Source organism: Aythya ferina (genome assembly GCF_964211825.1).
Source record: "Aythya ferina genome assembly, chromosome: 27".
NCBI lineage: Eukaryota > Metazoa > Chordata > Aves > Anseriformes > Anatidae > Aythya > Aythya ferina.
In genome coordinates this window covers 3072824-3099562 of record NC_140310.1, presented here as the reverse complement: position 1 = coordinate 3099562, position 26739 = coordinate 3072824, and the positions used below count along the sequence as shown (strand labels likewise).

Sequence of the window (26739 nt, the reverse complement as noted above, 5' to 3'; positions counted from 1 at the left end):
TACAATGCAGATGGCACCTCCTGCATGCCAGTCACAATTTCCTCACACACATTTGCAGCAGGAGCAATGCATATTAATTAACCTAGGCTCAAAGGGAGAACCTAGCACCTGCAGACAGCCAAGTTCATATCTGGCCTCCATTTTCCTTCTCCTCTTGTCCCATTTCACTTCGCACACGCTGTTTAGCCATGGCTCTGCATAACACAAATGCATTTTCCCAATCCCTTTTCCTTTTGTTTTACTTCCTTCTCTCCTGCCAGAGCATGATAATCTAACAGCTGTATTGCTATATGACAAATTTTATATTTAATTATTTTAAAAAATAAAAAACCTTTGTTCCAATTACTCTAGTTTAAAGAAAATTTGTAGTTCATTTTAAACTGAGAAAAATGCCAGTACGAAGCCAGCACTGAACTGAAAACAAAGCATTTAAATCTAGAAGTTGCAAAACATGCATAAATCTTACCATATTTGTTGGCCTGCACAATAGCAGAGGGTTGCAAGCTGCGTTTTAGAAGTGGCATTCATTCCACCTGCTCTTGAGTTCTTAAGCATAAATGTTTTCTTCCTAAGAAGCTATATATAGTCCCCCTAAACAAATAAGAACACTGCTACCCGGCTTCCCAAGCATGTACAGAGCTCTCATGACACCTCAACAGAGTTTTCTGCTCATGTGAAAGACAGAGAAGTCAGTCGTGTTGACTACACCTCGGGAGAGGGGACTGTTTAGACAAGCACCCAAGCAGTTGTACTTACTGCTGTGGAAATGTCTGAGGATGACAGAGTAGACAAATTCCTCTGCACAGCCGTGTGCAGCACGACTTTATTATGTTTGCAGTTCATATTGTTGATCAAGACATAGTGCACAAGATTAACTCCCCAAAATATGCATAACCAGGTAAAATGTTGGAATAGCAGGAAATAGAGAAAAGGAAGTCATTTGCTTGAGGCATCACTACGGACCAGAGGCAGAACAAGGCAGATTTAGCTTCAAGTTCTCTCTTCCCTAGACCATGCCACCACCAGCCAGCAGTGCAGATTTGCAGTGATTTCTGTCCTTGGTGGCCTAAATCCACTTTGGTGACACTGCCTCTTAAACAAGTTAAAACAGCTTTATCAGGCAGCACTCCTCAGTTCCCTCACCTACCTTATTACCCCTATCGGGGTCTAGAGTTCACCTGCAATTTCAAAAGATACAAACAAAGAGAGGCAGAAGAACTGACAGCAGAAAAACCCAGCAAGCTGACCCCAGAAGACACTTCCGTGCGAGTGGCAGGATGCCTACAGCTGTTAGCAGGGGACTTACAAATCTGAGTTTTAGGCTTAGAGCAAATTCTGAAAGCTTAGGACTCACTGAGCACCAAGGTGATGTGTCATGCATATTGTGCACTCAGTTGTTTAAAAAACAACAACAAAGCACAAAAAACAACTGCAACAAAAAGCCACCCACCCTGCTCTTTCTTTCCTTGTTTCATTTCTGTTGCACTTTACATCAACAGATCTCAAATCCCCGCAGAAAGCATCAGATTTTTTTGCATGGGAATGGACAGCTTGCTCGAGATGACAAATTCAGGTAGTGAGAGGACCCCTTCTTGAGGAACAGTCTTAACTCACAGACCAGCCCATTGCCTCATGCCATGCTGCTTCTCCAGCAGCAAGACAAGCTTCATTGAATTCAGACTTTAAATTGGAAGGTTCCCAAATGCAGATTCATACCAAACGTTAACACAGCCAAAACTGAATTAGAAATTTCATAGAAAAGGTCAAGATGGCATTATCTAGGACCTCTGCTTCTAGTCAGGAAACCACCCACCACCACGCAGTCATGCAAACAGCCCAGTTTGCTGGAATTGCCGACTTTGTCCCCAACCACAACTGTAAGTACAAAAATAAAAGGGAAAACAGGGGGGTAAGGGAGTGGGAGGAAGAACTTCATCACAGCACGAACAATTTTGATTAACTCCCTGATGAAAAAATGAAGGATATAATTGTAGCTCTTTATTCAAACCAGCTTGACCATTCCGAATGCCAAGACAAATTCACAAGAAATATTATGACAAATAACACTTATTAGAATGTAGATAGAAGATGCCAAACACATACAGACATAAAACCGAATCTGCAATCAATTCACCTCAGCAGCAGCTTTCCACTGGCCCCTTATACCAGCTGCTTCAGGTATAATAATATATATTTGCTCTTTAAAACAATTAATACATAGAAAAATTTGTCTGGGGAAAAAAAGGCTTCTTCCTAACTTTTCCTTGTTCCCTTCCTGGAGATGTTGGTTATGGACTTTTTGAAAGAGCTCTGTCTATTCTTATTTTTCCTTTCTGAATCTTGCTAAGTTCCAGATCTCAAACAAGAGTTGGAGTCAGTGAATTCCACAGGGTAGCTTCCTAAGCCTCCACAAATACTGACAATTTTGAACGTACCAATTCATGTAACAAAATGCTGTTCTCCTTCTTTTATGGTTTTTACCTAGAAACTGGCAAGCAGAACCTAGGGCTGGATCTGGAACTAAGTAGTACATGAAACTGTTGTCTTGCATAAAATTGCTCACAATCCCCAGACCATCAGCTTTAATCCTCGCTAATACATTGCACGTCTGCCTTTACCCCTTCCTTCCTCTCTGCACTTCTTGGGGAATATTGCTATTTTGTTAAAAAATGCTATTGAAGCTGCCAGGTTGCTCAAAGCTTTATCCTCCCCATGATCTGTTTGGACCACATGCCTGGTGAGCAGAAAACATTCCAGAAACATACATTTGGTCACAATGAAAATAACACACACAGAACATAATTGAAAAAAAAATAAAAACTAAAACAAACACTTCTGTCAAGGCAAGCCCAGATGGGGTAAAGGTAACTGGCTTTTAGGCTGGCATTTTGCTAAGAAAGCACAGACACCTCCAAACAGCAGATGCCGACAGAACCACCAAGACCTTCAGCTGCCTCCCGTGACACACAACAGTTTGGTGGTTGCTTTGTGGAAAAAAAGGAAGATTCATCTCCTACCTGTCAATGATCACGGGGTCAGACGGAGTCTCATTTCTGTTGCCACAACTTTTCTTCTCACAGCACCGACTAGAGAGAGGAAGAAAAGCAAGATGGAAGAATTACTGTGACAGCTGATAGCAAAACAACCAGCTGAAAGTCTTCTCTGTGAAGCTTTAGGGCTCAATATATGCCCAGAAGAGTGACTGAGAGAATTCTGGCTAGGATTTCTGGAAAGGAGAAGGACTAAGAGAAGTGGGTGCCCAAATCCTGGCTGATTTCAGCCAGAGCTTGGCAGTTGGCTCCCCTTAGTCTGTTTTGAAGTTCACAGCCAAAGTGAACAGCAGTATAGTCACACTTAGACTAAGGCACTACATATAAAAGACTTATAAATGATTAACAGATGTCAAAACAACATTACAGACATGAGTATCATGTGCTATGTATGGTTATAGTCCACCAAAAGGTGTTAAAACTGACTATAAGCAACTTACTGATTTGTTATACTTTAATAACTGATTTGTCATTTATTCAATTCTTAGTAACCCCCTAAATAAATAAATAAATAAATAAATAAATAAACAAACTTCAGCAGTACAGTAGCACCAATGTGAAAAAAAAAAAAAAAAGAGAGAAAAAAAAGAAACTGAACATAAAGTTAGAGCATATTAAGAAGCTGAAGAGATTTTTCAGGTTGGCATTTTGTCTGCAAATCCCTTTGCAATTGTTTCAGTGACGATAAGCCCTTGAGATTAATCTTGTATTTATGCACATTTTATACTGAGTGGCTACCTGCATGCCTGCATAAAATTATAACTCTCTCCGATAAGCTTTCAACATAAAATAAATACATTTATCTGGCTTGGCAAGAAAATGCAAGATAATGCCGCCGCCCTTTGGAGATTGCAGTAAGGTACAAACTGCAGGATGATATCCATATTGTGGCCGTGTCTGTGTCTTCATGCTAATACAAAGATAGCCGTGTGTACATATGGACATGTGTGCACAAATATGCTGATATACAAAGATCCAATATATATATTTTTTACATATATATGTATATACACACAGAGAGAGGAATATAACCTGCACAAACTATTTGGGCTTCTTCACTCACAGTGAATTCAACTGTACTTAAGAACAGAATCGCTGCATTTACCTTACCTATTTAAAAAATATATTAATTAATTAAAAAATAAAATGAAATCCAGCTCATTATTTGATTTCCACTGATGTACTCATTGACATGAGTGGTGCTCCCTGCACTTACTACAAGTATCACAAGTTCAATAGATATTAAAAATAGTCCGTGCTCGGAATTACTTCCTTTTAAAAATTCGGCTGAGAGCAGCACAGAAGTCTGTTCGAAGTTTTCAGCTGTCTTGCTGATCAAATAGTTTGTTCTGACTAAACTAACACAGGGAGGGGAAGGATGTAGGCAGCCAGAAGTTAAGAGCATCGCTGTGGAACTTTACGTAGACTGTACCAGAACTCCTGTATGCCTCAAAAGGCACCAGACCAAATTTAGGCTGCATTAATGCCTTTCCAAATTACATTGTTCACATTCTGCTGAGGTTGTTTGAATTTACACCTATGGAATCAAGAAAATATTTTATTTTATTTTTTTTGTCCAGTGACATAATAGATGCTGAATACTTTTACAAAATACCCAGGCGAGTCTGAATCCCACTGTTTGCCACCTTAGAGCAATTTCAAGCAGAGGAGTTAAGAAAAGATGCCTGAATTCACTGAAAGCAGTATAAAATATGAAAGAGCAGCTATTTTTTTCTTTCTGAATATTCAACAATAAATACTTAAAATAGGCATTTAGGAAAAAAAAAAAAAAAAAAAAAAGAGAGAGAGAGAAAAAAAAAATTAAAAAAACTCTTTGGGTAAGAAAAGATTTCAAATCCATGCATTTTCTCCATGAGTTACAGTGTGCCAGGAACTTCCCATTTAAAAGCTGAAATTGCCCAGCGAGATGAGATACAACTACCAGATCTATTTGAATAGCAGCTCTAACTGTTTCAACATTTCTACATTCCTTTTGCCTCAAACCTGCACTTATTCATCGATGCTAGTCCTTTTAAAATAAAAGGATACACTAAATATTTAAAAATCCCTGGGGCAGACCCTCTAGCTGCTGTAAATTGTCATAGCTCCATCGACTTCAGTGAAGCTATGGTAATTCACACTAGCTAAGAATATCCCGAATCCTCCTACTCCCAACTTTGTTTTAAGTGCACCTTTTATGCGTTTCACTGCCTAATGATTGTTTATACAGAAGTGCATATTTTTTGTAATAAAAGCCAAGATATATCCTAAGGAAGAAAAACAGAAAACAAAACAGAAAGCCATTGCTAGGAAGAATATAAATTCGGCATATACTTTTGACATGTCCAATATTACAATGCCTTGGAAATAACTCTGGGAACAAATGCCTTGTGGTTTCGGTGCCGCTGTAATAAAACAACAAAAGCAACTCCATTTTTAAAAGTTTCTTTTTTTTTTTTTTTTTTTTTTTTTTTGCCTTTTTCTTTCCTCTCTTTGTGGTAATACTAAACGAAATATCCCTTAGTCATGTAACTTACGCATGTGGTCATAAAAAAAAATAATATATTTCTGATAGCACTATACCAAAGTCCGAGCAGAATAAAGTAGCAGCATCTCCAGCACATCTCCTCAGCTCATACAGGCTTCCTCAAGGTGGCCATGTCTTGGCACAGTAAGTGCTTAGAATGAGTTATGTGAAATGGGAGTGCAATGAGGCTGGGCTCTGAAATAAATGTGCCACTTTATTTTATAGTTTGCATAATTAGCACAGTTAAGAACTTTACGTTTAGTAAACTTTGCTGCTAAATCTAATTTTTCCAAGTATTTTGCAAACACCTACATTCTTACCACTCAGCACACTTGGGGAACGCACTTTTGTTAGAGACCTAGATTGTTACCCTTGGCCAGTACGTCCTTTTCAAGCCCCAAAATACATGAAATCTTTTGATTAGGCAAAACAGTCACTTGTTTCCAGTAAATGACAAGTTCACAGGAAAATCAGTGCTTTCTAAAGACTGAGGCAGTTTCAAGCCCAGAGTTTTAGCAAAAGTACCTCTCAAATCTTTAAATCCCTATTTCCAAGTGTTTCATCCCAGTATCCAAGTCCACATTTCCGCTGGGTTTGCTTTACAAGTGCTGTCTAACACAACTGACTTGTTCCAATATAAATCAAAGGCAAAAATCCCAAACCCTGATGGGGTCCAGGACCAAGCCTACAACATTATCTTAGAGCAAATTACTGGCACAACTTCACTCATACTTAAGCTTCTGTTTCTATGCTGTATTAGGAGCACACCTTCAGAGGTGCTCCTTTGCTTAAAACAGGAATATCAAGGCCAAGGATTTATTGTCTACACATACTCTTACTAGCCTGACTTGGACCACTTTCCTCTCTAACTAGATCTACACAGGAAAAATGATGGTTTACATTATGAACAGCCTTGAAAGCAAAACTAAAACCAAGCACCAAACCCAAAAAGCTATCACAGGCACCAGACCTACAAACCGAACACCCCAGAAGGCTCGTGGCAAAGCGAACTTGCCCCCTTTCCCCCCTCACACTTGCCTAAAATGGTTTTAAAATTCAGCCCTCAACTTCCCTCCCTTCACCCCCCCCCCAAAAAAAAAAAAAAAAAAAAAAAAAAAAAATCTGTCTCTAATTTCAAACTCAAATAAGCTCACAGCATGGTGGCCTTTGTTTTGTTTTCTTCTCCCCAACTCCTCCCTGCAATTGCATAACAAAAGTGTCTAAATTCACACCATCTGGCCGATAAAGACACAGGCCCCAGTGGCCGCCTGGCCCAGCTGATTAGAGCTCCTGTCTAGTCTGAGCCTTGTGGCGAAAGTCACAGCTGTGGGGCTTGCTTGCACTCAATACAACTCTGTTATTAGCCAGCTGTAGGCCCTGAGACTACTTCTGTTCAAATTATAATACCTTTTAACCCTCTGAGCATTGAGGGCATGGAGGGTTGCTGGCAGCAGCATAACAACTAGTTTCCTCTTAGTTGATAATTGGAAGAAAAAGAAGAAGGGGAGGAAAAAAAAAGTTATTCCAGGAGAGGAGACTGTTTACCTTGATTTCCAACCACTGCAGGGAAGGCTGCGTGTTTGAGAGAGATCCACCTAATAGGAACTGTTCCCATTAGGCTGTAATAACCCAAATGAAAAATTTCAGATCTGCAAATAAATAAATAAAACCTCTCATGGAAAGCACTAATTACGGAGAGTCGAGAGTTTAACTTTCAATTGGTATGACAGATTGTTGTAGCCGTATCAATATTTAGACAACTTTCCTGCTAAGCATGCATCTGTCACTGTCTGAGTGGAAGATGCGGAGTTTTGGATGCGCTTGTCTCTCTATACAGCAAGAATATCTGCGTGTGACTATATACAGAAAAAAAAATACAAAAAAGAAAAAAAAAAAAAGAGCCTACCTTCAACTAGCAAAGATTGGAAGAAGGGGAGCAGAAAGACAGCCAGACCCTGCTTTTTAAAAACGGGAGGCATCAATTTGGACAGCAGAGTGGGTACAGTGCATTAAATTTTTATATACTGTTACTAATGCAAACTAAACTAGGGGCTTTAAAAATTGATGCTGCCACTTAAGCAGCACACAATGAGGAACATTTGATTATTGTACTTAAAAGAAATAAAATAAAATGTCAGGTTTAACTAGAATTGGATCCGTTCCCTGGGCATTATTCAAAGTGATAGGTATAATGCCTCTTCAGGATACACAGCATCCTGTTCAGAGGTACTTTAGGAAAACAAGACATTTAAAATCAAATGTCTTGATTAGGCTGCAGAGCGCTTTTGATTTGGTTCACTAATCTGTGTTTTACATGGAAAGGACACCCCTGAGCTGTAATTCTTCCTTGGCTAATCTATCAAGCAGGAAAGTTCGGCACAATCTGAATAATGGTTTACATTTGTAGAACGCCGCCTTAAATCAAGCACGGAATATGCTTATAGGCACCAGTGGAGGCCAGGTATGTAAGAGATGAACAGTGTGTTTGATACTTTGAAGGCAGAGGCAAGAAGCAGGGAAGAAAAACAAGCCAATTTTATTTTAAAACACTACGCTTGCTGTGCTATTTTAACTTCTAGAATAGAACCTCTCTCTGTATAGAAAAGCAGAGACAAAGTCCCCTGACTTATTTTATTCTCACAAACAAGAACCCAATCGCGTAGCAATTCAAAGATTTTTCTGCTTCACGTTCAGCTAATTATAGAAGAGGCTTTCACTACCAGGAAAAGCACATATATTTAAATCTGTACGTAACTTCCAGGTGTGCCAAAAAGTGACACGCAACCCTTTGATCTTTGCTACTGCATCTATAGGTCCTCGTAAAGCGCGCGTCGTGTGCAGCCCATCCACAACACGAGCTGTGGTTGCGCATACATATGTGATAATTGCTCAGAAGTAACAATGCTCCGCGTCTTAATTAAGGATAGCAAAGCACAACAGATAAACACTATGCGTTTACTTGATTCTTATTACATTTAACAATTACATCAATTACTCTGTTCCTTTTAAGTGCTGAAACTGAGACTTCCCCTTGACGAGCCTGCCCAAATAAGCTGCTCTAACTACTATAGTAACTTGGAAGATGACTTAGAAGGAAAAAAAAAAAAAATAGTAGCAAATAGCAGCATTAAAAGAAGCAACATTCAGTCCAACTACTTAACCACCCCCCCCACTAATACAATAAATCACAAAACGTGTTTAATAAAGGTCAAGATTGGTTTTGCCTTTCATCTTATGAAAGAACATTCTACGCACAATTTAGCGCATTTTAATATAAGAACATTGACTGTTTGCATTGTTATATGTATTGAAAAAAAAATTTAATTACACGAGAACAGGAAAAGTAATAAGTTACCATGGAAGCACGATGTACATACATAAGGTACATGTAACTTCAGATTTATACAAATGTTATTAAAAACATCCTCAACTCATTTTACCCTCTAATTTATAACTTTACATATTAAAAATAGTGTCTTTTTTAATTAAAAGATTGAAGTCCTACAAATATTGCTTACAAAGTATAGAAAGGAAGGATTTGGGCTTTGGTTTGAGAGTTTTCTTCCTTGCTTGGATTTTTTGGAAGGGGAGGAACTAAGCAAAATTAATTATGTTAATTTAATTAAGAAAAGTAGAATATTTCACTGGAGAAGATTTTAAGGAGAATACCTTCTAGTTTTCAGGTAAAATGTCTAAATCAAACTGTTCATGAAAGGTGCACAGGAATCTTGTAAGAAATAAATACATGCAAAGTATCGATTTAGACGGCACATCCAAAGGCCTAGCTTACAGAAGAAAAAGAATGCAGCTCAGGCTGCGGGCCTGAGCCTGCTAAATCTGTTGCACAAAAAACAAACAAACAAAAAAAGGAATCTGTATCGAATCCAAATCAAATCTTATCCACATATAGAAAAAAAAAAAGTCTGTTGTCACGCAGTGTCTCTGACTCAAAAATCAAACTCGTCCTGCCTACAACTTCATCGGAAAAGCCCTTCCAACAACCATGCAAGCAAGCCTAGCAAATCGTATGTCATTAATAAAGTCACCTTACCTGCACATGACTTCATGAGTGAGCAAAACTCTGCACATTTCAGGATTCTTGTTCTGTCCTTCATAAGTTATGGGCTAAAAATGAAGAAAAGGGGTACGTCAATAACATCAGGGTTTTACTTGCTGGTGATAATATCCAAATTTCAGGTGAAGGCTTTTTACCTTTGTTTGTCATGATCTGCAAATTAAAGCCTTCCTCAAAGCCTTTTGGAACAGGAAGGCAGCTTATACAGTAGTGCTGATAAAATGTGGACAAAATCCTACAATCCAGGGGGCACAAATTCAGAGAATAATTTAATTATTCTCTAAAATAAGGCAAAAATAAGGACTTTAATACATATGGAAAAGAGACAAAAATGAACCAGAGATGAAAAATCATGAGGGGCAAAGAGAAGAAAAGAGTGAGGATGAGGTGTAGCAGGGTAGCCCGGCATATATTAGCTGTGCTCACCTGCTTAGTGACTGAATCAATGAGTCTAACATACAGATCCTGTTCAGTCCTGACACCTAGAGCGAGACAGAAACGCAGTCATTAATACTGTTACATGCACCTTTCCTTACAGAACATACACATTTAGTTTCATCTAGTGCCTTATTAAAAATCCTCAGCAACACCAGCTACTTTTGTTTCCTCTAGTGTGCTTCCCAAACCCATCACCACGAAGTAATCTTCAGAGCCCATCCCTGTGATAAGGGGGCACCTAAACTGCAGTGCATTTTAGAAATCATCGTGACAGCGCCTACAAACCTTGCCTCAGTTCAGTGCCCACAGAAGATGACTGGAAAGGGGACTCACCGTTGCTATAAAGGAGTTGGAGTTTGTAATGTGTGCCGTTGTTTGTCTTTTCATTGCCTTGCTCCTGGAAAGAGAATTTTAAAAAATAAAAATAAAAAAATCTTCCAGAACTTATTTGGCATATTTAAAATGCAAAAACTGATAATCATGATGGAAGTGACAATGAAGTTCATTAAAATTCTGCGAGGTGAATTCACTGATTGGGATATATTAACCTTCCGAATGACCCAGGACAAACTACAAAATACTGCTGACATCTTTTCCTGTAGGAGTTCAAGAACTTCTTTTCCTCTCTTATTTGCTATTATGCTCTCAAGTTTTTCAAGGCAACAAGATGAACGTGCACATTGCAAGTCAGCTAATATAAAACAGATTGAGAGTAGAAATGCCTAGTGCTTCTTGTCTTTAATGTGTTCATTACTTTGCAACAGTGTTATCTGGAGTCACTATTGATATTTACATCCATTACAGAGTGTTTTCTTGCAGGATTTTTTAAAATGTAATTTTCTAAAAGTGTTATTTATGAGCATCTTTTACTATTAAAAAGTCTTTTTCTATGACTAAGAAAATAACTGTAAAAACAATAGTATGAAACAACATGAGGTGCTTAACACACGGATTTAAAATACAAAAAGAAATGGTTTTCAGGTCCTGCCACTGACTTTGGAGCCTTGAGAAATACACAGCCCGCCAGATACTGTGACACATTACAGGTCAGATTCCACTCCTCTTAGGGAACTAATAAAACTTGGCAGATCTGATTGATTTTTAAAATAAAAAATAAAATCAATCACTCTTTGTCCCCCGTGATTTTTTTTATTCTATTTTCAGTGGATTTCTGAAATTCCCTTTGTATTCCTGACACAACCTTACAAGCCTTTTCAGCTAGAGCAGCACACAGAGGGCAGCAGCTTTTCCCAAGCACCTGAACCCTGGACCAAGAGCTGGTTTTAGTTTGCTACGGACCAGTACAACAGGTATTAAAGGTGAGCAGCTCCGTGAGGGAGAAGAGATGAAATCTGGAGGGGAAAAGAGGGAAAAGAAAGACAACGAGCCTTACTTTGTCGTTTTCTACAAAGTCCACAAAAGCTGTCCTCTCTATTTCCACAGGCTGCCCTTGTCTGTCGTAGAGAGCCAGAACAAAGTGGAAGAAATTGGATTTCCTCAAGTTGGAGGGTGGCTGCTTTTCAAAGTGAGCTCTGGACAAAGCTACTCCGCTGTGGAGGAAACACACGGGATAGGGTGTGGGGGGAGAGACAAAGACATTACAAACCCGTGCAGCAGCTCTACGAGCAAAACGACGAGCGGGCAGGGCAGAAGGGATTCGGGGAGAAGCCCGGGGAGGTCGGCAGGGTGCAGGTGCCGCTCCAGGTCCCCCCTGTCCCCTGCCACCGCCGGCGGTGCCCAAATTTGCAGCCGCTCGTTCCTGCTCGGCCCCGGGCGGGGTGGCTGCACTCCGAGGGCAAAAAAAAAAGAAAACAAAACACCGGGCTCGGAGCGTTAAACCCCAAAAGTTGGTGGTGAAGGAGGGGAGCTGCTTCCCTTCCTCCTCGGCCGGCACATTTGCGGGCACGGAGCGCTCCCGGTGCCTGCCAGGCTTTGCTCCGAGCAGGCAACCGAGCTGAGCGCGTTTCCTACGGGCTGTCAGCGGCACCGACACCGTTTGCGGTACAAAACAGCCGCTTTCGGGCACGGCACCCACTTTCCCCCAGCAGCAAAGTTGCGTTTAGCGGCTTTTAGCGGCTGGCTGTTTACCCCGGCTCCTGGGCGTGCGGTTTGGGATTTACCCGGCGAGAAGCTGAGCTCGGGAGCCCCCGGCTCCGCTCAGCCCCGGCCACGGTTCCCAAGCATCTCCCGGCTGTGTAGGGGGGGGGATGTTTGTGTGCCCGCCGTGTCCCGACCCGCAGCCCTGTTTGGTAGGGAAACGAGCCGAGCCTCCCTCTCCTAACGCTGATTTTTTATCTCCTGCAGAGAAAATAGGTGCCCGAGGGCACCTCCGTAGCACGGAGCACACAAATTGAGTCTACGTGCAGGACAAGCTGGGAGGCTGAGCTGCTTTGGTGTCCCCACGACAGCTCTGCTGCACGGGCACAAGTATTCAAGGCTTTCGGAGCTTTCCCTGGGCTTTCCCCTCGCCAGAGAGGCACGGGGGGAACTCCCTGCATCTGCCACAACCGCACCTGGGGGCTGCCCCTCGCCCTGCAGCGAAGAGCTCGGATTTGGGGTTTCTTACTGATCCCTGAATTAAAAGCGGCGCTGCCCCAGCCAGCCCAGAGCGGCTGCACCTCCGCGGTTCCCCCGCAGCCCTTTCCTTTTACTTTCGGTTTTCGGGAATAAACGTCCCCGGTCCCCCTCCACCCCCCCCCCCCCCCCCGGATTTATTAAACCATCTATCGGCATTCCTAAAACTCTGCTAACTCCTCCCATGGTGCTTGGGAAACCTTGGATCAGGCCGTGGGTGGGGGCTCCAAGGTACCTACCATTCCTCCAACGTCCCACCCGCCGGTGCGTGCCCTCACCTTGTCCCTATATTCACTAAAAAGCAGCTGGCTGCCCGGGCTCGTTCAGCTTTCCCCTTCCCGGCGCTATACTGGTGGTTTTTTGGGAGAAAAAATGTATCCAGAGAGCGAGAGGACAAGCAGATATATGGTACTTAAAGGAGTTTTTATCACCTCAGCCAAAAAGGGAAGAGGCTGGGACAGCGGTCCTGTGCAGATTTAGCTGAGGATAGGAGAAGGGAAAAAAGTGTGTGTGGGGGGAAGACACCAAAACATCAACCTATCCAAACCAGGAAAAAAAAAAAAAAAAAAAAAAGAGAAAAAATAAAGGCCCCAAACCCTACAGCGACCAGCCCCAAACCCTGGCGGCTCCCCCCGCGGTGCCAGGTCCGCTCCTGCCCCGGCAGCTGTAGGGCCGCGGGGTGGGATCTGGCCGCTGCCCCCGGTAGCCCCGGAGCCGCCTGAATTGAGGAACCCAAGATGCGCCGGGGGGGCGGGCGGGGGAGAAAAGCGGCCCCAAAGTTGGTTTTAGCTCGGTTCCCTCCTGCCCGGCTGTCTGCCCCCGAAAATGGGAAGAGGTCTCCTACAGCGCTGGGTGCAAGCGGTTTCCACCAAGAGCCCTCTGCGCTAAAAAATTAATAAAATATAGAAAAAAAAAAAAAAAAAAAAGGAAAGTGATCAGAGCTCTGTCATCCGAGCCCGCGCTGGATTTTAGGGCTCCTGATGCTCTCCGGGTTTGGAGCGCCTGTCCCCAGCTATAGCCGTATTGTCTTGAGCCTTCAGTGAGTAGAAAAGACCGGGAAGGAGGAAGGGGGGTGTCAGAAAGGGAGAAAATAAATTTAATGTCAAATGAAAATAACAAGAGGGAGTAAGGAAAAGGATCGCTTAAAAATAAAAATAAAAAAGAAGCACGGAGGAAGAGGGGGAATGCGGTGACGGTTACCTTTGTGCTGCTACGTTTGCATCCACAACCCCAACGTTTCTGACCCAGGACCTGACGGAATCCATTTCAGAACCTAGAGATTTATCTTTCAGAATTGGTCCTCTTCCTAAAGTATCTTGAATCCCAAACATTTAAAAAGTCTATTCCAACTGGCAACAGTTTCCTTGGGGGGGGGGGGATGCGGGAGGAGAAGAAAACCACGCAGCCTCTGCAAGTGACACACACAAATCCCAGGGAAGTGGAGAACTTCAGCGTTAAAACCAACTTCTTCTGCTTTTTGGTGCTACGTGTGTTTTAATGCCTTCAATGAGGGGGGAAAAAAAGTTTGTCCTCTCGCCGAGCAAAAGTTACGCTGATTCACTCTTGCCTGGGATCATCATCATTCAAACGCGGGCGAGGAAACTGCAGCCAGCAACCGCTCGCGGGTAACGAGGATCACCTGTTTCTCGAAAGACAGGGGGAGAAGGATTGATTGCTGCCCAATCCGGGGGGGGGGAAACATAGACAAAAAAAAAAAAAAGGGGGGGCAGAAGGGCTGGGGATGACTCGGGGAAGGCAGGGGAGCGGGGAGGGAGCCGGAGCCTCGCGGCGGGCAGCCCGCGCCGGGGAGGAGCCGCAGCCTCCCGGCCCCGACACCATCAATGGGGCACGGCGGGCAGGGGGCGGGGTCTGGTGCCCATAAAAGGGCATCTCATTTGCATGGCCCGCCCCGATTGGAGGGCTCAGGGCGCGGCTCCCCCGCTCTGCTCCGGCCCCGGTGCCCGGCCGGGAGCGGGACCGGGAGCGCGATTGGGAGTGGGGCCGGGACCGGGAGCGGAACCGGAGCAGAACCGGAGCGGGACCGAATCCGGGAGCGGCTCCCGGACCCCTCTGCTCGGCCTCCGGCTTGCAGCCTCGCAGCCCCACGCGGTCCAGCCGCGGTAACCGGGCTGCTCCGCAAAGCCCTTAATAAATCCATCCAATAAATTAATTAAGAAAGCAGCCGCGCGGGTGCCGGGTTTGAAACGGATCGAAGCGACCAACGGGGCTGCCCGGGGTGGCTCTGCCCGCGGGGTGCCACCCTGGGCGACATGTCGCGACACGGGCAGGGCAGCCCCCGTTCCTCCAGCCTTAAAACTTCCCGTAAGGTCCTGCCGAGGGAAAGAGGGCCCGGGAAAGGAAAGCGGAGCTCCCCCAGCCCAGCCGGCGGTGAGGCAGGACGCTACCTGTGGTTTGAGTTGTTTTTTTTTTTCCTAAAACCACTTTGTCTCGCTGCTATTTCCCCCCCGGCCCTTTTGTAGCGGGATCCGCGTATAGATCTGCCTCTGAAATCCATCTAACAGCAACGCGAAAACAGATTTCAAGACAATGAATGCAAATCTGTGCTCAGCGACCATCTGCCAGATGAGGGAATCAGATGTTCGGTAGTTAAAGGGACAGCGCCAGGATTTCCTCCGCTCATTATCCGCAGCTCCTCTTTAACCCGCTTTATTTTTTAACGGGATGAGATTAATTCGGAAATCGATCTCGTATTTCTAACTCCTTGCACCCGCGCACGCTTAGATTTCAGAAGGCACCGTTCTGCTAAATGCCGGGTGGTTCCCAGCGAGTTTGATACAGTTCTCCTGAAACAAAAATTACGAATTCAAACCTTCCCCGAAGACTTTCATAAAACGTATCCTTAATTCAGGCGCGATCGAGGGCAAAGCCGGCACTCCGGATCGCTCTGCCCACAGAAGCGCCAGACTTTTGGGTGATCCAGATCTCCCCCGATGCCTGCTCAAGGGCATTTCCCACCGCAGCCCCCTCCCCAAATTCACCAAGGCGCACCCGGTGAATTTGTCGCGTTAGCCAGGGGCAAGGTGGGCGTTATAAAGCAAAGCACCGGGAGCTCAGCGCTGCTCTGAGCCGAGGCCAACGCCGGGATGTTCACAGCCCTGCGATGCGATTATTTCTCCGGTCAGAAAACAGGGTGACACATCCCAAAAAAAAAAAAAAAAAAAAAAAAAAAAAAAAAAAGTAATAGAATAAGAACACGCAGTGTAAACGGACGCGTTACAGCGAATTTGGTTTTACTTTCGCAATAGGCACGGGTACCTTTCCCCCGGTAAGAGCCCCTCTGTGTACTAGGATTATTTGGGGCAGTGGCACCCTGCGGAATTCCCCAAGCGGGGCTGCTGGGCTCCCATGGGGAAAGTGCTCCCCCCGACCTCCAGCCGCTCGGCTGCGGAGCCGGACCCAGCCCAGGAGCCCCCCCAGCCCCAGCCCCGGGGCCGGGCCAGCTTTAGGAACAATGGGGACTCGTGTGCCGCGGGGAGCCGGGCTTTTAGGGCTTCACGGCGGGTCAGAGGGCAGCGGCGCAGGTCAGAGGAGCTGCTCTCTCCTCACCCCAAACAGCTGCCACCAGAATTTGGCACTTCGGGGACAAATGAAGGGAGCCGAGGGCAGCGGCGGGCCGGGGGGAGGCATCGCTCCGCCGGGAAGTCGCTCCCCTTTGGGGTGCATCTGCAAGAGGCAGCACTTCTTAAACACTGCTGGAACGCCAAGCACCGCGTCCAGAGCCCCCGTTTCAAGCATTTGGGTTACGGAGAGTTGCGAAAAGCCCCTCTCGGCCCGGCTCTCCTGATGGCAACCCCCCGAACAGCGGTGTCGCTGCCTTTGGGGCCGCGCTGTGGGTTACCGGAGCCGCTTCCAGCGGGCGGTGCCAGGTGAATGCCGCCAGGGAACGGCGGCGGGATGAGCCTGGCAAAACCAAACCAAAACCCAAAGCAAACACACACGCACGAAACCCTGAGAGCCCTGCCGAGGACAGTTCGGGCAGGAGAAGGCAGCCCCGAGCAGCCGATCCTCTTCTCGTACAGCTCCGAGAAGCGCCCGGCACGGCCGGGAGCGTGCCCCGGGCTCCTGGGCCCCGCAGCAGGAGGAAACATAGGCTGGGGAGATTATCAGGTACTTTCAAAGCATTACCCTAAAATCACGCTGGTTTCCTCTCACGTTTAAGGCAAAAAAGGGAAGGAAAAAGGCTAACCTGCGCCTGGAGAAGACCCTGGAAAGGCAGCGTTTCGTTCGCGTTCCTACTCACTCGGGAGGATCCTGCATCCTTCAGGTGTCTCAAGGGAACGAACTGCAGGTGAAAGTTATCCTTTTCCCTCTGCCACTGATAACTCTTTCCGTCTTTATCCAATAATCTCACTGAAAGTTTCCCTCCACAGCTGCACCAGAAAATAAACGTTCCTGTTACAAACAGCTTAAAATTAAGTCCTGCACAAGGCAGGCTGTTTGCATGCAAGCACACACCACATGTTTGGAAATACAACGGTATTTGTCAAACAAAGAGCTCCCCGAAAAGAACTTTCAGGAGCCCAAGAGCAGAGCAAACAAACCATTCACTTGCAGAGGATGCCCTGTGCCAGGGACGTGGCTCCCACAAACGAGATCAGGTTGTGATCTGAGCTCCTGGTACGTGGTCAGAGCACTTACAGCTCTGGTTTAGAAGTTCACTCCGATTCAGGAACGTAGTCCTGATTTACAAGACCCCCATTTAACTGGAACAAGAGAATATTCAATGCTTCTTAAAACGTTTAATACAAGAAGTTTAAAGCAGTTCAGGTGCATGCAAGCAAACCATGAAAGCAAATCGAGCTCTGAGCTGAACGCTGCATGCAAAACAAGGGCTTAAACAACGAGGTGCTTTTGGTGGGATTGGGTGCATAAAACTGGGCTTACAATAAACCTAAAGGTTCTCTCAGAAGCAAACTCACGATTTGATTGCTGGAAGAAGTTTAATCCCCAAGTATAAAATTGCTTCCCCCTCCCTCCCCCCCCAAGTGCACTTGGAAATATCTAGAAACGTGATTTTACAGCTATAAAATCCTGAGCCGTACCTGGGCTCTCCCTCTTTCTCCCCCTTCCCTCTTGCATCGTAAAGGTGCCATTTACTGGAGTCAACTCTCCCGACTGATCAGCGCTTATAGTGTGCAAGTTTCAGAGATTCCACTGATCACATTTAGCAGCGTTGAACAAAGGAATGCTTTCAAACTTACAAATGCATAAGTAAACATTTAATAACTTCTTCTCCACCTTATCTTTCCCAAAAGAGAAAATATTGCATCCATCATATCCTCTTCCGAGTTTCCCATTCACTCCGATAAGTAGGTGCTTTTCGCAGTAGAACAGAAAAACACATCTGCTAGGTTTTATATCCAGGTTTTTTGTTTTGTTTTAAAGATACTTTTACTGCCTTTTGCCTAGCATGGTTTTTGGAACACGTTAGCAAATAATATTTTACCATCGGGAGTATATGTTCCATTTTATTTTATAATGCAGATTTGAGAAGTCTTAGTGCTGAAGTTTGTTTTTCTAACCACATGGAGGTTTGAACCACCAGGCATAGTCAGGAAAAATGCTTTAAGTGGGTGTATATTTGTGCTCGTAGTCTCATTTTCCAGTTTATAGAAAACAATCACGGGGAGCTTTTATTATGTCTTTGCATGTCAGCTACCCAAATTAATCTTCCTCGGGAAGAAGAGGAGTTGAGGTTATCACGCCTGTTTAGTTCCACCGCCGATGCACACTCATGCCCCAACTCCAGCTGTCAAATGTCGCCCACAAGAACCGGGTAAGTGCAGATGTACCGAAGAGCAGAATTACATTCACTCATTAACATATGAATCAAATAAAAGCGGTCCCCAATACTGCAAACATTCTTATATGTAACCTATATTAGTCACCAGAGTGGCCTTACAAGAATTACTTGACAATATGCACATGCTTAACCTCATGCTTAAACATCTGCACAGCGAGGGCCTCTTTTTCCTCGCCTCAACTCAATGCAGCTCTGTCTTAAACAGGTGTCTAACTTTAATTACTTCAATAGGCACTCTGAAGTGATGCCACGGGGACACTTTGCCTACTTAAGAGTCAGCGCAGCTTAAGCCTCTTGATAGATAAAAACTTGGTTTTTAAAGTGTTTCAAAATACAGAGAATTGGGAACACTCTGGACTTGCAGCTCTTCTGGTGGAGCACAGCTTAACATTTCCATTTGGGATTTCAAGTTACTGTACTAAACAACTACTTTCATGCAAACTAGACTGTAGCAGGAGTGCCCAAGTTGCACTTAATTCCTCATTTGCCCACTCTGCCTGTGAATAATACATATCTAGAAACATATAGAGACTCCCTGGTTGTACCATTCTAACAGTACAGCTGTAGTTCAGTTCCACCAGCTAGGGCTAACTACCCAGAAAAGCCTTGCTTCCAAAATCTGGAGATTTCCAGGCACATACACACAAATATGTGCATATATTTCTTAGGGAAGACTCAGGTATGTGTATATGTTTTCTAGGAAACAAGGATAATGATCTTTCATCCTTGCATAACTCCAATAAGCAGACACCTCAGACTTGCCAATAACCTTTCATCGTTTGGATAAATCCCAGGTTTCAGCACAAAGATAGAGGAAGTTACAGGGTTTGGTTGAAAGCCTAGTACATTGTCAAAATGGTTTGACTTAACAGGTTTGGGATCAGACCAACATTATGCTGTTAAGCTCAATTATAGACTTTGTTTCTTTTACTTTGAGATGGTTTTACATCTAAATTTCAGTGCTTGTAAAGCTTTCAAGATACTTGCAGAGACAAACTTACTTAAGTCATGCAACACTATTTGATGACCAAGAAGCTGAGCCACCAAAAAAGTCACAGTATATAAGAGAGAATAAGGGTCCAGCATCATCTCCAAGATGATTTTTCCTTTACTGGGCCATTTTCCCAATACACAGAACCACCCATGAGAGCTAAAAGCGTGCAGTCATGTAACATGCATGCACAAAGAACCTTGGCTGGGTTCAACTTACTTTGTGCTGCTCATGGATATGGTGCTGATGCAGGCAGTTTTCAATCTGCAGTTCCATAAATTAGTGCAAACCAGTTCTCAAAGTGCTGTTGAGTTTTGTGGTTTAAGAATTAAAGCAAGTTGTATTATCAGGAGTTCCAATTGCAGGCTTCAAGGAAGAACTTGAACCATTTTGTATAACAAAAACTCACTCATCAAGATTCGGAATCTGGCTAGAGGTTATTGGTGCTACCATCAGACAAATTATTAGGATGAGGAAGATATCTCTTGGGGATGGTCAATAATCAAAACATCTGCCTCCTGCAAAGTTTTCCTGTGCCTTCTTTTAGAGCATCTGGTACTTGAAGCTAAAATAGAATATACAAGAAGCTTAATCTAATCTGACTAGTCCTATGTTCTTTTCATAAGGCAAGAAGGAGGTAGTTAAAAGCTCAGTATATCATAATTAGAGCTTTACAACCTTGGAGAGACAGTTCTGTTCTTCTCTGAACTGTATTCAATAACCCAAAGAACATTTTTTTTTCTTGATTTGGTGGAACAGAAGTATTAACACACCTAACTTCATAAAGCCAACCAGACTTCTACCTCAGTAAGTGGCATTTCAAAAGCTGCCAAGTTACATGACCGGATTCTGGTCCCGCAAACATTTATACTTGTATTACAAGCAACGAAGCTGCAACACCAACTGCTCACAATGGATTTCTGCAAGGTTAGAATTCTGAGCTTTCGTTTGGGAGTTTATTCTAAGTCATTAGAACCTTGTTTAGCCTAAACATTATTTACTAGGGGTGGAGAAATCAACCCAGAGTTCTAAGCCTTCTGTGCTAGTCGGTTACAGCTTACCATTTGAACTGTTCCTTTCATCACCAGTTTTTGAGTATTAATTGCTAGGGTAAATATCGATGCTCTGAAATGTACACATACGTAAATGGGTCTGCTGCTTAAAAGTATTTGTTCAGCCTGGTTGAACATCATCACTTTCCTATCATCGGTATTAGGTAGGGAGAAGTAATGTTTTACTAAATAACCTGATACTATTCAAGTACTTCCAGTGAAGAGTACTGCTAATAAATACATGTGTTAAAAAAAATAAAAAGGCTGTACCATACGTGCCCTGTAAGCTAGCTAAGCCAGAGCAGGTGGGTAAAGAAAAAGCTCCCATGTTAGCTTTGATAGGCATACTGTACGTTAGTGGATCTAGCTTGTTTTACAGTTAGTATGTATATAACACTCGTAGGTGGGGAACCTCAAGTGTGTTTGCCATACCCAAAAACTAGAAACAGCAAAGAGGATGGATAAAGAAACCCACACACACCTGTAGAAGGTGATGGGCCCAAGGCTGACTGACAGTATCACACCTGGATGAGCAGATGAGCCTCTTCTAATAGTGGGTAGGAGAAAAATCTAAACACGAATGTATATCATGAGAAGTGAATTTCTTTGTACACGCTTTAGGATTCAGTCAGTTCAGATTAAGGAACCAGCAGGAGTGCTCAGTCAGGTTGTGCTCACACTGGTGGAGGAGCATTAGGGCAATGACAGGCACCTCTGGGACATGCAGTAGAGCCAGGCTGGGCAGTGGGCAGGCGTGCCCTGCGTGAGCTTCATTGTGAGCCATGAGTTGTCTGAATAGTAGCAGAAGAGTAAACCGTAACTCCATTCAGACGTGTTCTTTGTGTTCTCACACAGATGGAAGAATTAGGACTGCCACTGCTCAGGATGTGCCCGTCCTGATGGGCTGACCGAGCTTTGCGGAGTCCTTGTGCACCAGTGGCCTGATACAGGGTAAGGGCGAGAAGGGGACTGGGAGAACACCAGCTCTCCATGTGCATCCTCCCCCAGCATTTAGCTATTAGCTGAAGTGGTAAAATGGGGTCTTTGGTGACTCCAGAGCCACAGGGCATCAGTGGCAACAGAAGCAATGAGCAGGTTCTGAGGGTTTTGGAACACCACCCTAAGCAGACACAGCTTTGTTATCCACATGTATTCTTTGGCTTTAGGGAAGGAAAACACCCTCTGTTGTTTGCAAGAGCATGTGTTCGGAGCATCTGAAGGGTAGAATATGTTGGAGCATATGGCATATAATTTCTTTTTCCATTCATAATCTGTAGCAAGACAGCAAAATCAGTTTTCGTAAGTAGAGGCTCCAGCTTCCCTTTGGCAATATCTCCACTGCCACGTCCTTCAGCGTCGCCTAGATGCAAGCAAATGTCAGTGAAGCAGTCAGTTGTCATCGCTAAGGATGGTCTGAGGAATTGGATTATAGCAAGTACATGCCACACAACTTAAAGGCTTTCCACGTGCTTGCTACTTCCACCAACACCTCCTGTTGGAAGCACAAACAGTATGGGATGGCGCTGTCAGCTTGCTCTGCCCTTACATGCCATCCCAGGGATTTAGGTCTAATCCGGAAGAAATAAAGCTCCTTCACTGCACTGCTCGCAAGCCAAACGTTAGAAGAGAGAAAAAGCAGAGACAAAGGGAAGCCAGAAGGAGAAAAGAGGACACCCAGGACACTTCAGACCACACGGTGTAGCTACTGAGTATCTCAAGGACAGTCAGTCACTTTTGAAGACTTGCCATCTGTTTATTCTCCCCTTCACTAAATCACCTATTTGGTCAAAGCATTCTCCAGGTACTCCATGGGACAGAGGCGAAGAACTTCAACCTACAGCAGTGGCAGTGCCTCACACATTTCCTCATATTGGCCCCACCTTATACGTAGCCCAGAAGAGAACCTCAAAAAGAACTAACGCCCTACAAGCATGTGCCCTAGTAGCTACAGCACTGGAGATCCCCCTGAATTTCCGAGGTACAAGATCTGGGTTGTCACTTCAGAAAATGTTCTCGCTTTTCCCCTCGAGCTGTGTGCAGGCACCCTGACACCCCGGATTTCCTCCGCTGGCCCTGACCTGAGGGTACCCGGAGCACGCGCTGTGCGGAAGGCCGAGCTGCCAAGAGGCACAGCTCGCACAGCCCCCGGAGGGGAAAAGCATTTTACAAGATGGTTTATGGCATCTTATTTTTCCCCACGTAGAATATGAATAACGTTAATGGTGACAGAGCCTACAGGCAATAAAAGGCCTTTGCAGGTATCAAACAGCTTCAAACTTTGCTTTGGCTCTCTGCCAGCAGTACAGCCAGCCAGTGCTTCCCTCCCAAGGCTGGGCCCTGTGGCCACTGTGTCCCAGTAATTACAGGGCTGTACTGGTGGCCAGAGAGAAAGCAGACAGGAAACTATTTTGATGTAAAAGATCACATGAAAGTAGAAAGGAGGAAAATTGTGTTTCGTGTATACCTGCCACTTCAGTGTGGCAAGAAATAAAGTGCAAGATGAAACAAGAAAAGACTTTTTTCTAGGTGTTTAGTCCTGTACAGCATGCAACTTGAGCAACTTTGGCCAGTTGGTAAGGATTCACATTTCAAAGCAAAAACCCCTGAGCCACTCTTTCTATTGCATTTCACTTTTTCCATCAGGCCAGGTAAGCACCATGTAGCACCAACACGTCACAATATTTTTGAACTAAGTCTCCTTAAGAATCACTTCCTATTTCATAGCTCCAAATCGTCAAGCAAAAGTCATTTTTTCTTCAGTGGTTAATCTAATTTGAAGGAGTACTTTTTGAAGAACTGGCAGCTTTGTTTTTTTTAATTTCCCCCTTTTTATGTTTTTATTTCTTGATTTTTATTTTATTTTGCTGCTTGCCACTGCAAGCTAGTTCCCATGAAAGTACAATACTGCAACAGTCAAACAAATTATTTCTTCATTATCCATACGTTGACAAAAGCCCTTTGAATAAATACCCAAGCACACACACTTATCTTACACCACCAGTTTTTTGTTAGTCAGGTTAGCTCATAAGCTGAACACCTTCATTCAGACAATATCAAGAAGCCCTAGAAAATGGTTGTCTGATATTATTTTTTTTTTTTACTTTTTTCTTTTTTCTTTTTTAAATTACAATCACAAAGGCAAGCTCCTCAGCACCTGCATTAGGTAACTGCTGTTGGACTATTCCTGCTCAGTATCAGAGGAAGTGGGAGCACGTGGAAGCCAAAGTTAGAGCAGGTCAGCTGCAGGGATGGGGCTGGATCTCAGGAGCTCCTGGATTCTGGGACAATGCTATCCATGAATGGGAAAGTATTTCCCCAAGGCTCAATTATTGGCACATTTGCCATATACCCTGCAAAACAGCAACATTTAAGAAATAAACCTTCAACAGCCAAGACACAAACATCTGTTTTGAGGAACATGCTGTGGGCTGGGAACAAGACAACCTTTGCCTTTCCACCCAGCCTTGGTTAAGTCAGCCAAACACATTGACTTGTGTTTCACGCATCTTGAAACTTGAATCACTGCACTTACACACCAACACGTACATAGCACATGTGAACATATGTACATTTATAACGTATATAAATGTGGGTTTGGCTTTCCACTAGAGGTAAGTCTTAAGATATTGATAAAATGTTATTGTGGAGTGCCACAATATTGTTCAACAGCTGCAAAGTTTCCACTTCCACACTTTTTAAATGGGGAACGTAGCTTACACGTATTAACAGTTAACAGAACTGCCATTTTACACCTGAACTTATTATTTTTTAAGATAGGAACTAAATATTTGATCATCTGATGCATTTCAACATCTGCACTGGTTTCCTTTCCCCTATTCTCTTAGGTAGATTTGTTGTTCCCGAGCACCACAGATACACTTGGGGAACTGGAGCAGTGGAAGTTTTACCATCGGTTTCAGTGTCAGTGAATTTGCTCTTGGCCATCTAAAAGAAGACCAGATGTGTCTTGTACAGGGTGCAGTGCAGTCAGGCCCAGCAAGGCAGTCCATGTATTCAAGAGTTCAAACTTGTGAAAGTCAACAAGTATGGGTCAGAGCAAACAAAGGGACATATTCCTGCCAGTTAGATGCAAGAGCAGGAGTTGGCAGAGAACAGAAACCCTTACTCATCATTCAGATGTCAGCCATAAGATTTAAAATCACAGTTCTATGATTTAATCCATTACCATTGTTTAAAGATCTTCATAGCAAAGCTGATCAATTCTGACCTGCGTTTTTCCTATCACTGCCCCAGTGAAGCTCATCAAGAAAGATAATTCTTAGGAAAGAGAAAGGATTACCCATTTATTTTAACTTTCCAAAGTCTGAGGCGTTTGGCAGGCAGCTTTCTCCTCAGACACTGACAGATGATCGAGAAGGGAAGGTGTGTACATGGAGGGGGCGGCTACGCCTTCGCTGCTCTCGGGGTACAGGCGATGACAAACAGGCTGATAAGGCAGCAGCTCAGAGCACTGCAGAAAGGCCCTAAAGAAGCGATGGAAAGATCCAAGGGGAACCATTGTTCTGGTGGAGGAACAGAAGGAGGTGGAGGTGAACTGATGACCCAAGATGATCCCACTGGTGGTACTTTCAGCAGGCTGGGAGGAAACGTGAGGAGAACAGCAGCTGTCAGCAGACCCACAGAGGCAGGAGATCCTAGTCCTAGAGGAAGAGCCTTGACAATTTGGGTAGGAAGACAAAAACCACATCTTTACAGCACTAAAGTGGGAATCTGAAGGCTCACAGAGCAAGGCCACTTGGCAAAAAAAAAAGGCTCAGTACTGTCTCAGTACAGGCTGCCCACTGATTAGCATCTCCTCTGAGCCCCTGGTACTTAATGACCTGTGCAAATGTGTTAACAATTAAAGGAAAAATGCTGTGGTGCTGTACCTCTTAACATCTGGAAAGATTACAAGAGTACTTTACATGCTCAAGAAGAGAAAGGATGCTAGCAAGTTAAGCACCCCATGCACATGCCATGACTGAAGGGGCCACACAGCGCACAAGAGGGAAATAGAAGGATGATCTACTCTTAATTTACAGATTGGAAGTGGAGGTCTATGAAAAAGTTCCACCACTTGCCTGAAATCACACAAAGGCAGGAACTCAGCCCTACTCTGCCAATTCCCAGAGCCGTTTTTCCAAACCACGACTATATTCAGTCCTCCTGTAGGGCAGTTACTCCAAATTGCTTAATAATGGGGTTGGGGGAAGCAGAAGGGGGAAGCCTCCTAATAAAAAAGAGCCCCTTCCATCAAGAAAGGTCTTTCTGACTCTTGGTTAGCAATGGAACAGATGAAAAATTACACCTTTGATTGCTGTTTCCCAAACAAACCTAGCTAGCACACAGGACAAACCTCAAGGAGTGTTCCGTGTACCGTTTACCTGTGCAATGCCACCACCTTGTGGTCTCTGCAGTCACGGCACCACCAGAGTCTTCATTTCTCCAACAGTAAGCAAAACCTCGTATTCTTTGGCTGTTTCCTTTTGAGATAGCTTTGCTTAGACTTCACTTGAACAACCCGAGCAGCTCGTTGTGGTGTGTACTGGTGGAATTTGATGCGTGGTTGCTCACACACTGCTCACACCAACACTCTTTTCCTCTCCAAGCAGGAATATTTGTAGGCACGCTGTGTAAGCAGTAAGAAGCACAACCCTTTACAACCCAAAGGAGTTCCTCCGAAGGAGGAATTATCTTTTGGGTTAGACCAACTTTTGGTGCCTACGTAGACCACACCAGTAACAAGTTTGAGCAGGAAAAGGAAGATCAACAATCCCAGTCTCTGCTAAGAAGTTATTCCACAGCCTGAAACATGTCTGTCTCCTTTCCCCACCTGTTCAGTCAGCATACCATGCCTTTGCAGCACAACTGAAGATCCACAGACGACAAGCAAAAGAAAACAGATAATATAAAAGTTATCATGTTTGGCCACAGTGGAAAAGAACAACTCTTTATTGCAAAATGCAGTTCTATTCTAACTAGAAAAAGCTTATCTAACACTGCCATGAAGAAATAAAAATACTTCAGATATCTGCTACTGATATAATCAAGACATCCTGTATGATGTAAAGCTGGGCTGCTTTCCAGGATACTAGCACGTATAAGCATTTACAGGAATTTTTCATGCAGTGACCAACACAGACCTGGTTCAGGGTCACATCAGAGCCAAGAAAACACCTTCCAAAAAACAGACATTGACAGTCTGCAG

General features: G+C 44.1%; 1 protein-coding gene across 4 annotated transcripts in view; it reads right to left on the bottom strand.

Annotated features, from left to right (window-relative positions):
* Positions 1-16992, bottom strand: part of EBF2 (EBF transcription factor 2) — a 133977-nt gene extending 116985 nt beyond the window's left edge. For 3 of the 4 annotated variants that reach the window (XM_084499563.1, XM_084499565.1, XM_084499566.1), the window contains exons 1-7: positions 16872-16992; positions 13865-14303; positions 11484-11640; positions 10424-10487; positions 10079-10134; positions 9629-9702; positions 3018-3086 (exon numbers count right to left, since the gene is read on the bottom strand). In XM_084499563.1, the coding sequence (XP_084355689.1) occupies positions 3018-3086; positions 9629-9702; positions 10079-10134; positions 10424-10487; positions 11484-11640; positions 13865-13995 (551 nt within the window). In that variant the 5' untranslated portion in view covers positions 13996-14303; positions 16872-16992. Of the gene's footprint in view, positions 1-3017; positions 3087-9628; positions 9703-10078; positions 10135-10423; positions 10488-11483; positions 11641-13864; positions 14304-15494; positions 15598-16871 lie in introns of those variants that run through there. The other variant, XM_084499564.1, reaches the window with a different exon arrangement.
* Between the last annotated feature and the right edge of the window lie 9747 nt (positions 16993-26739).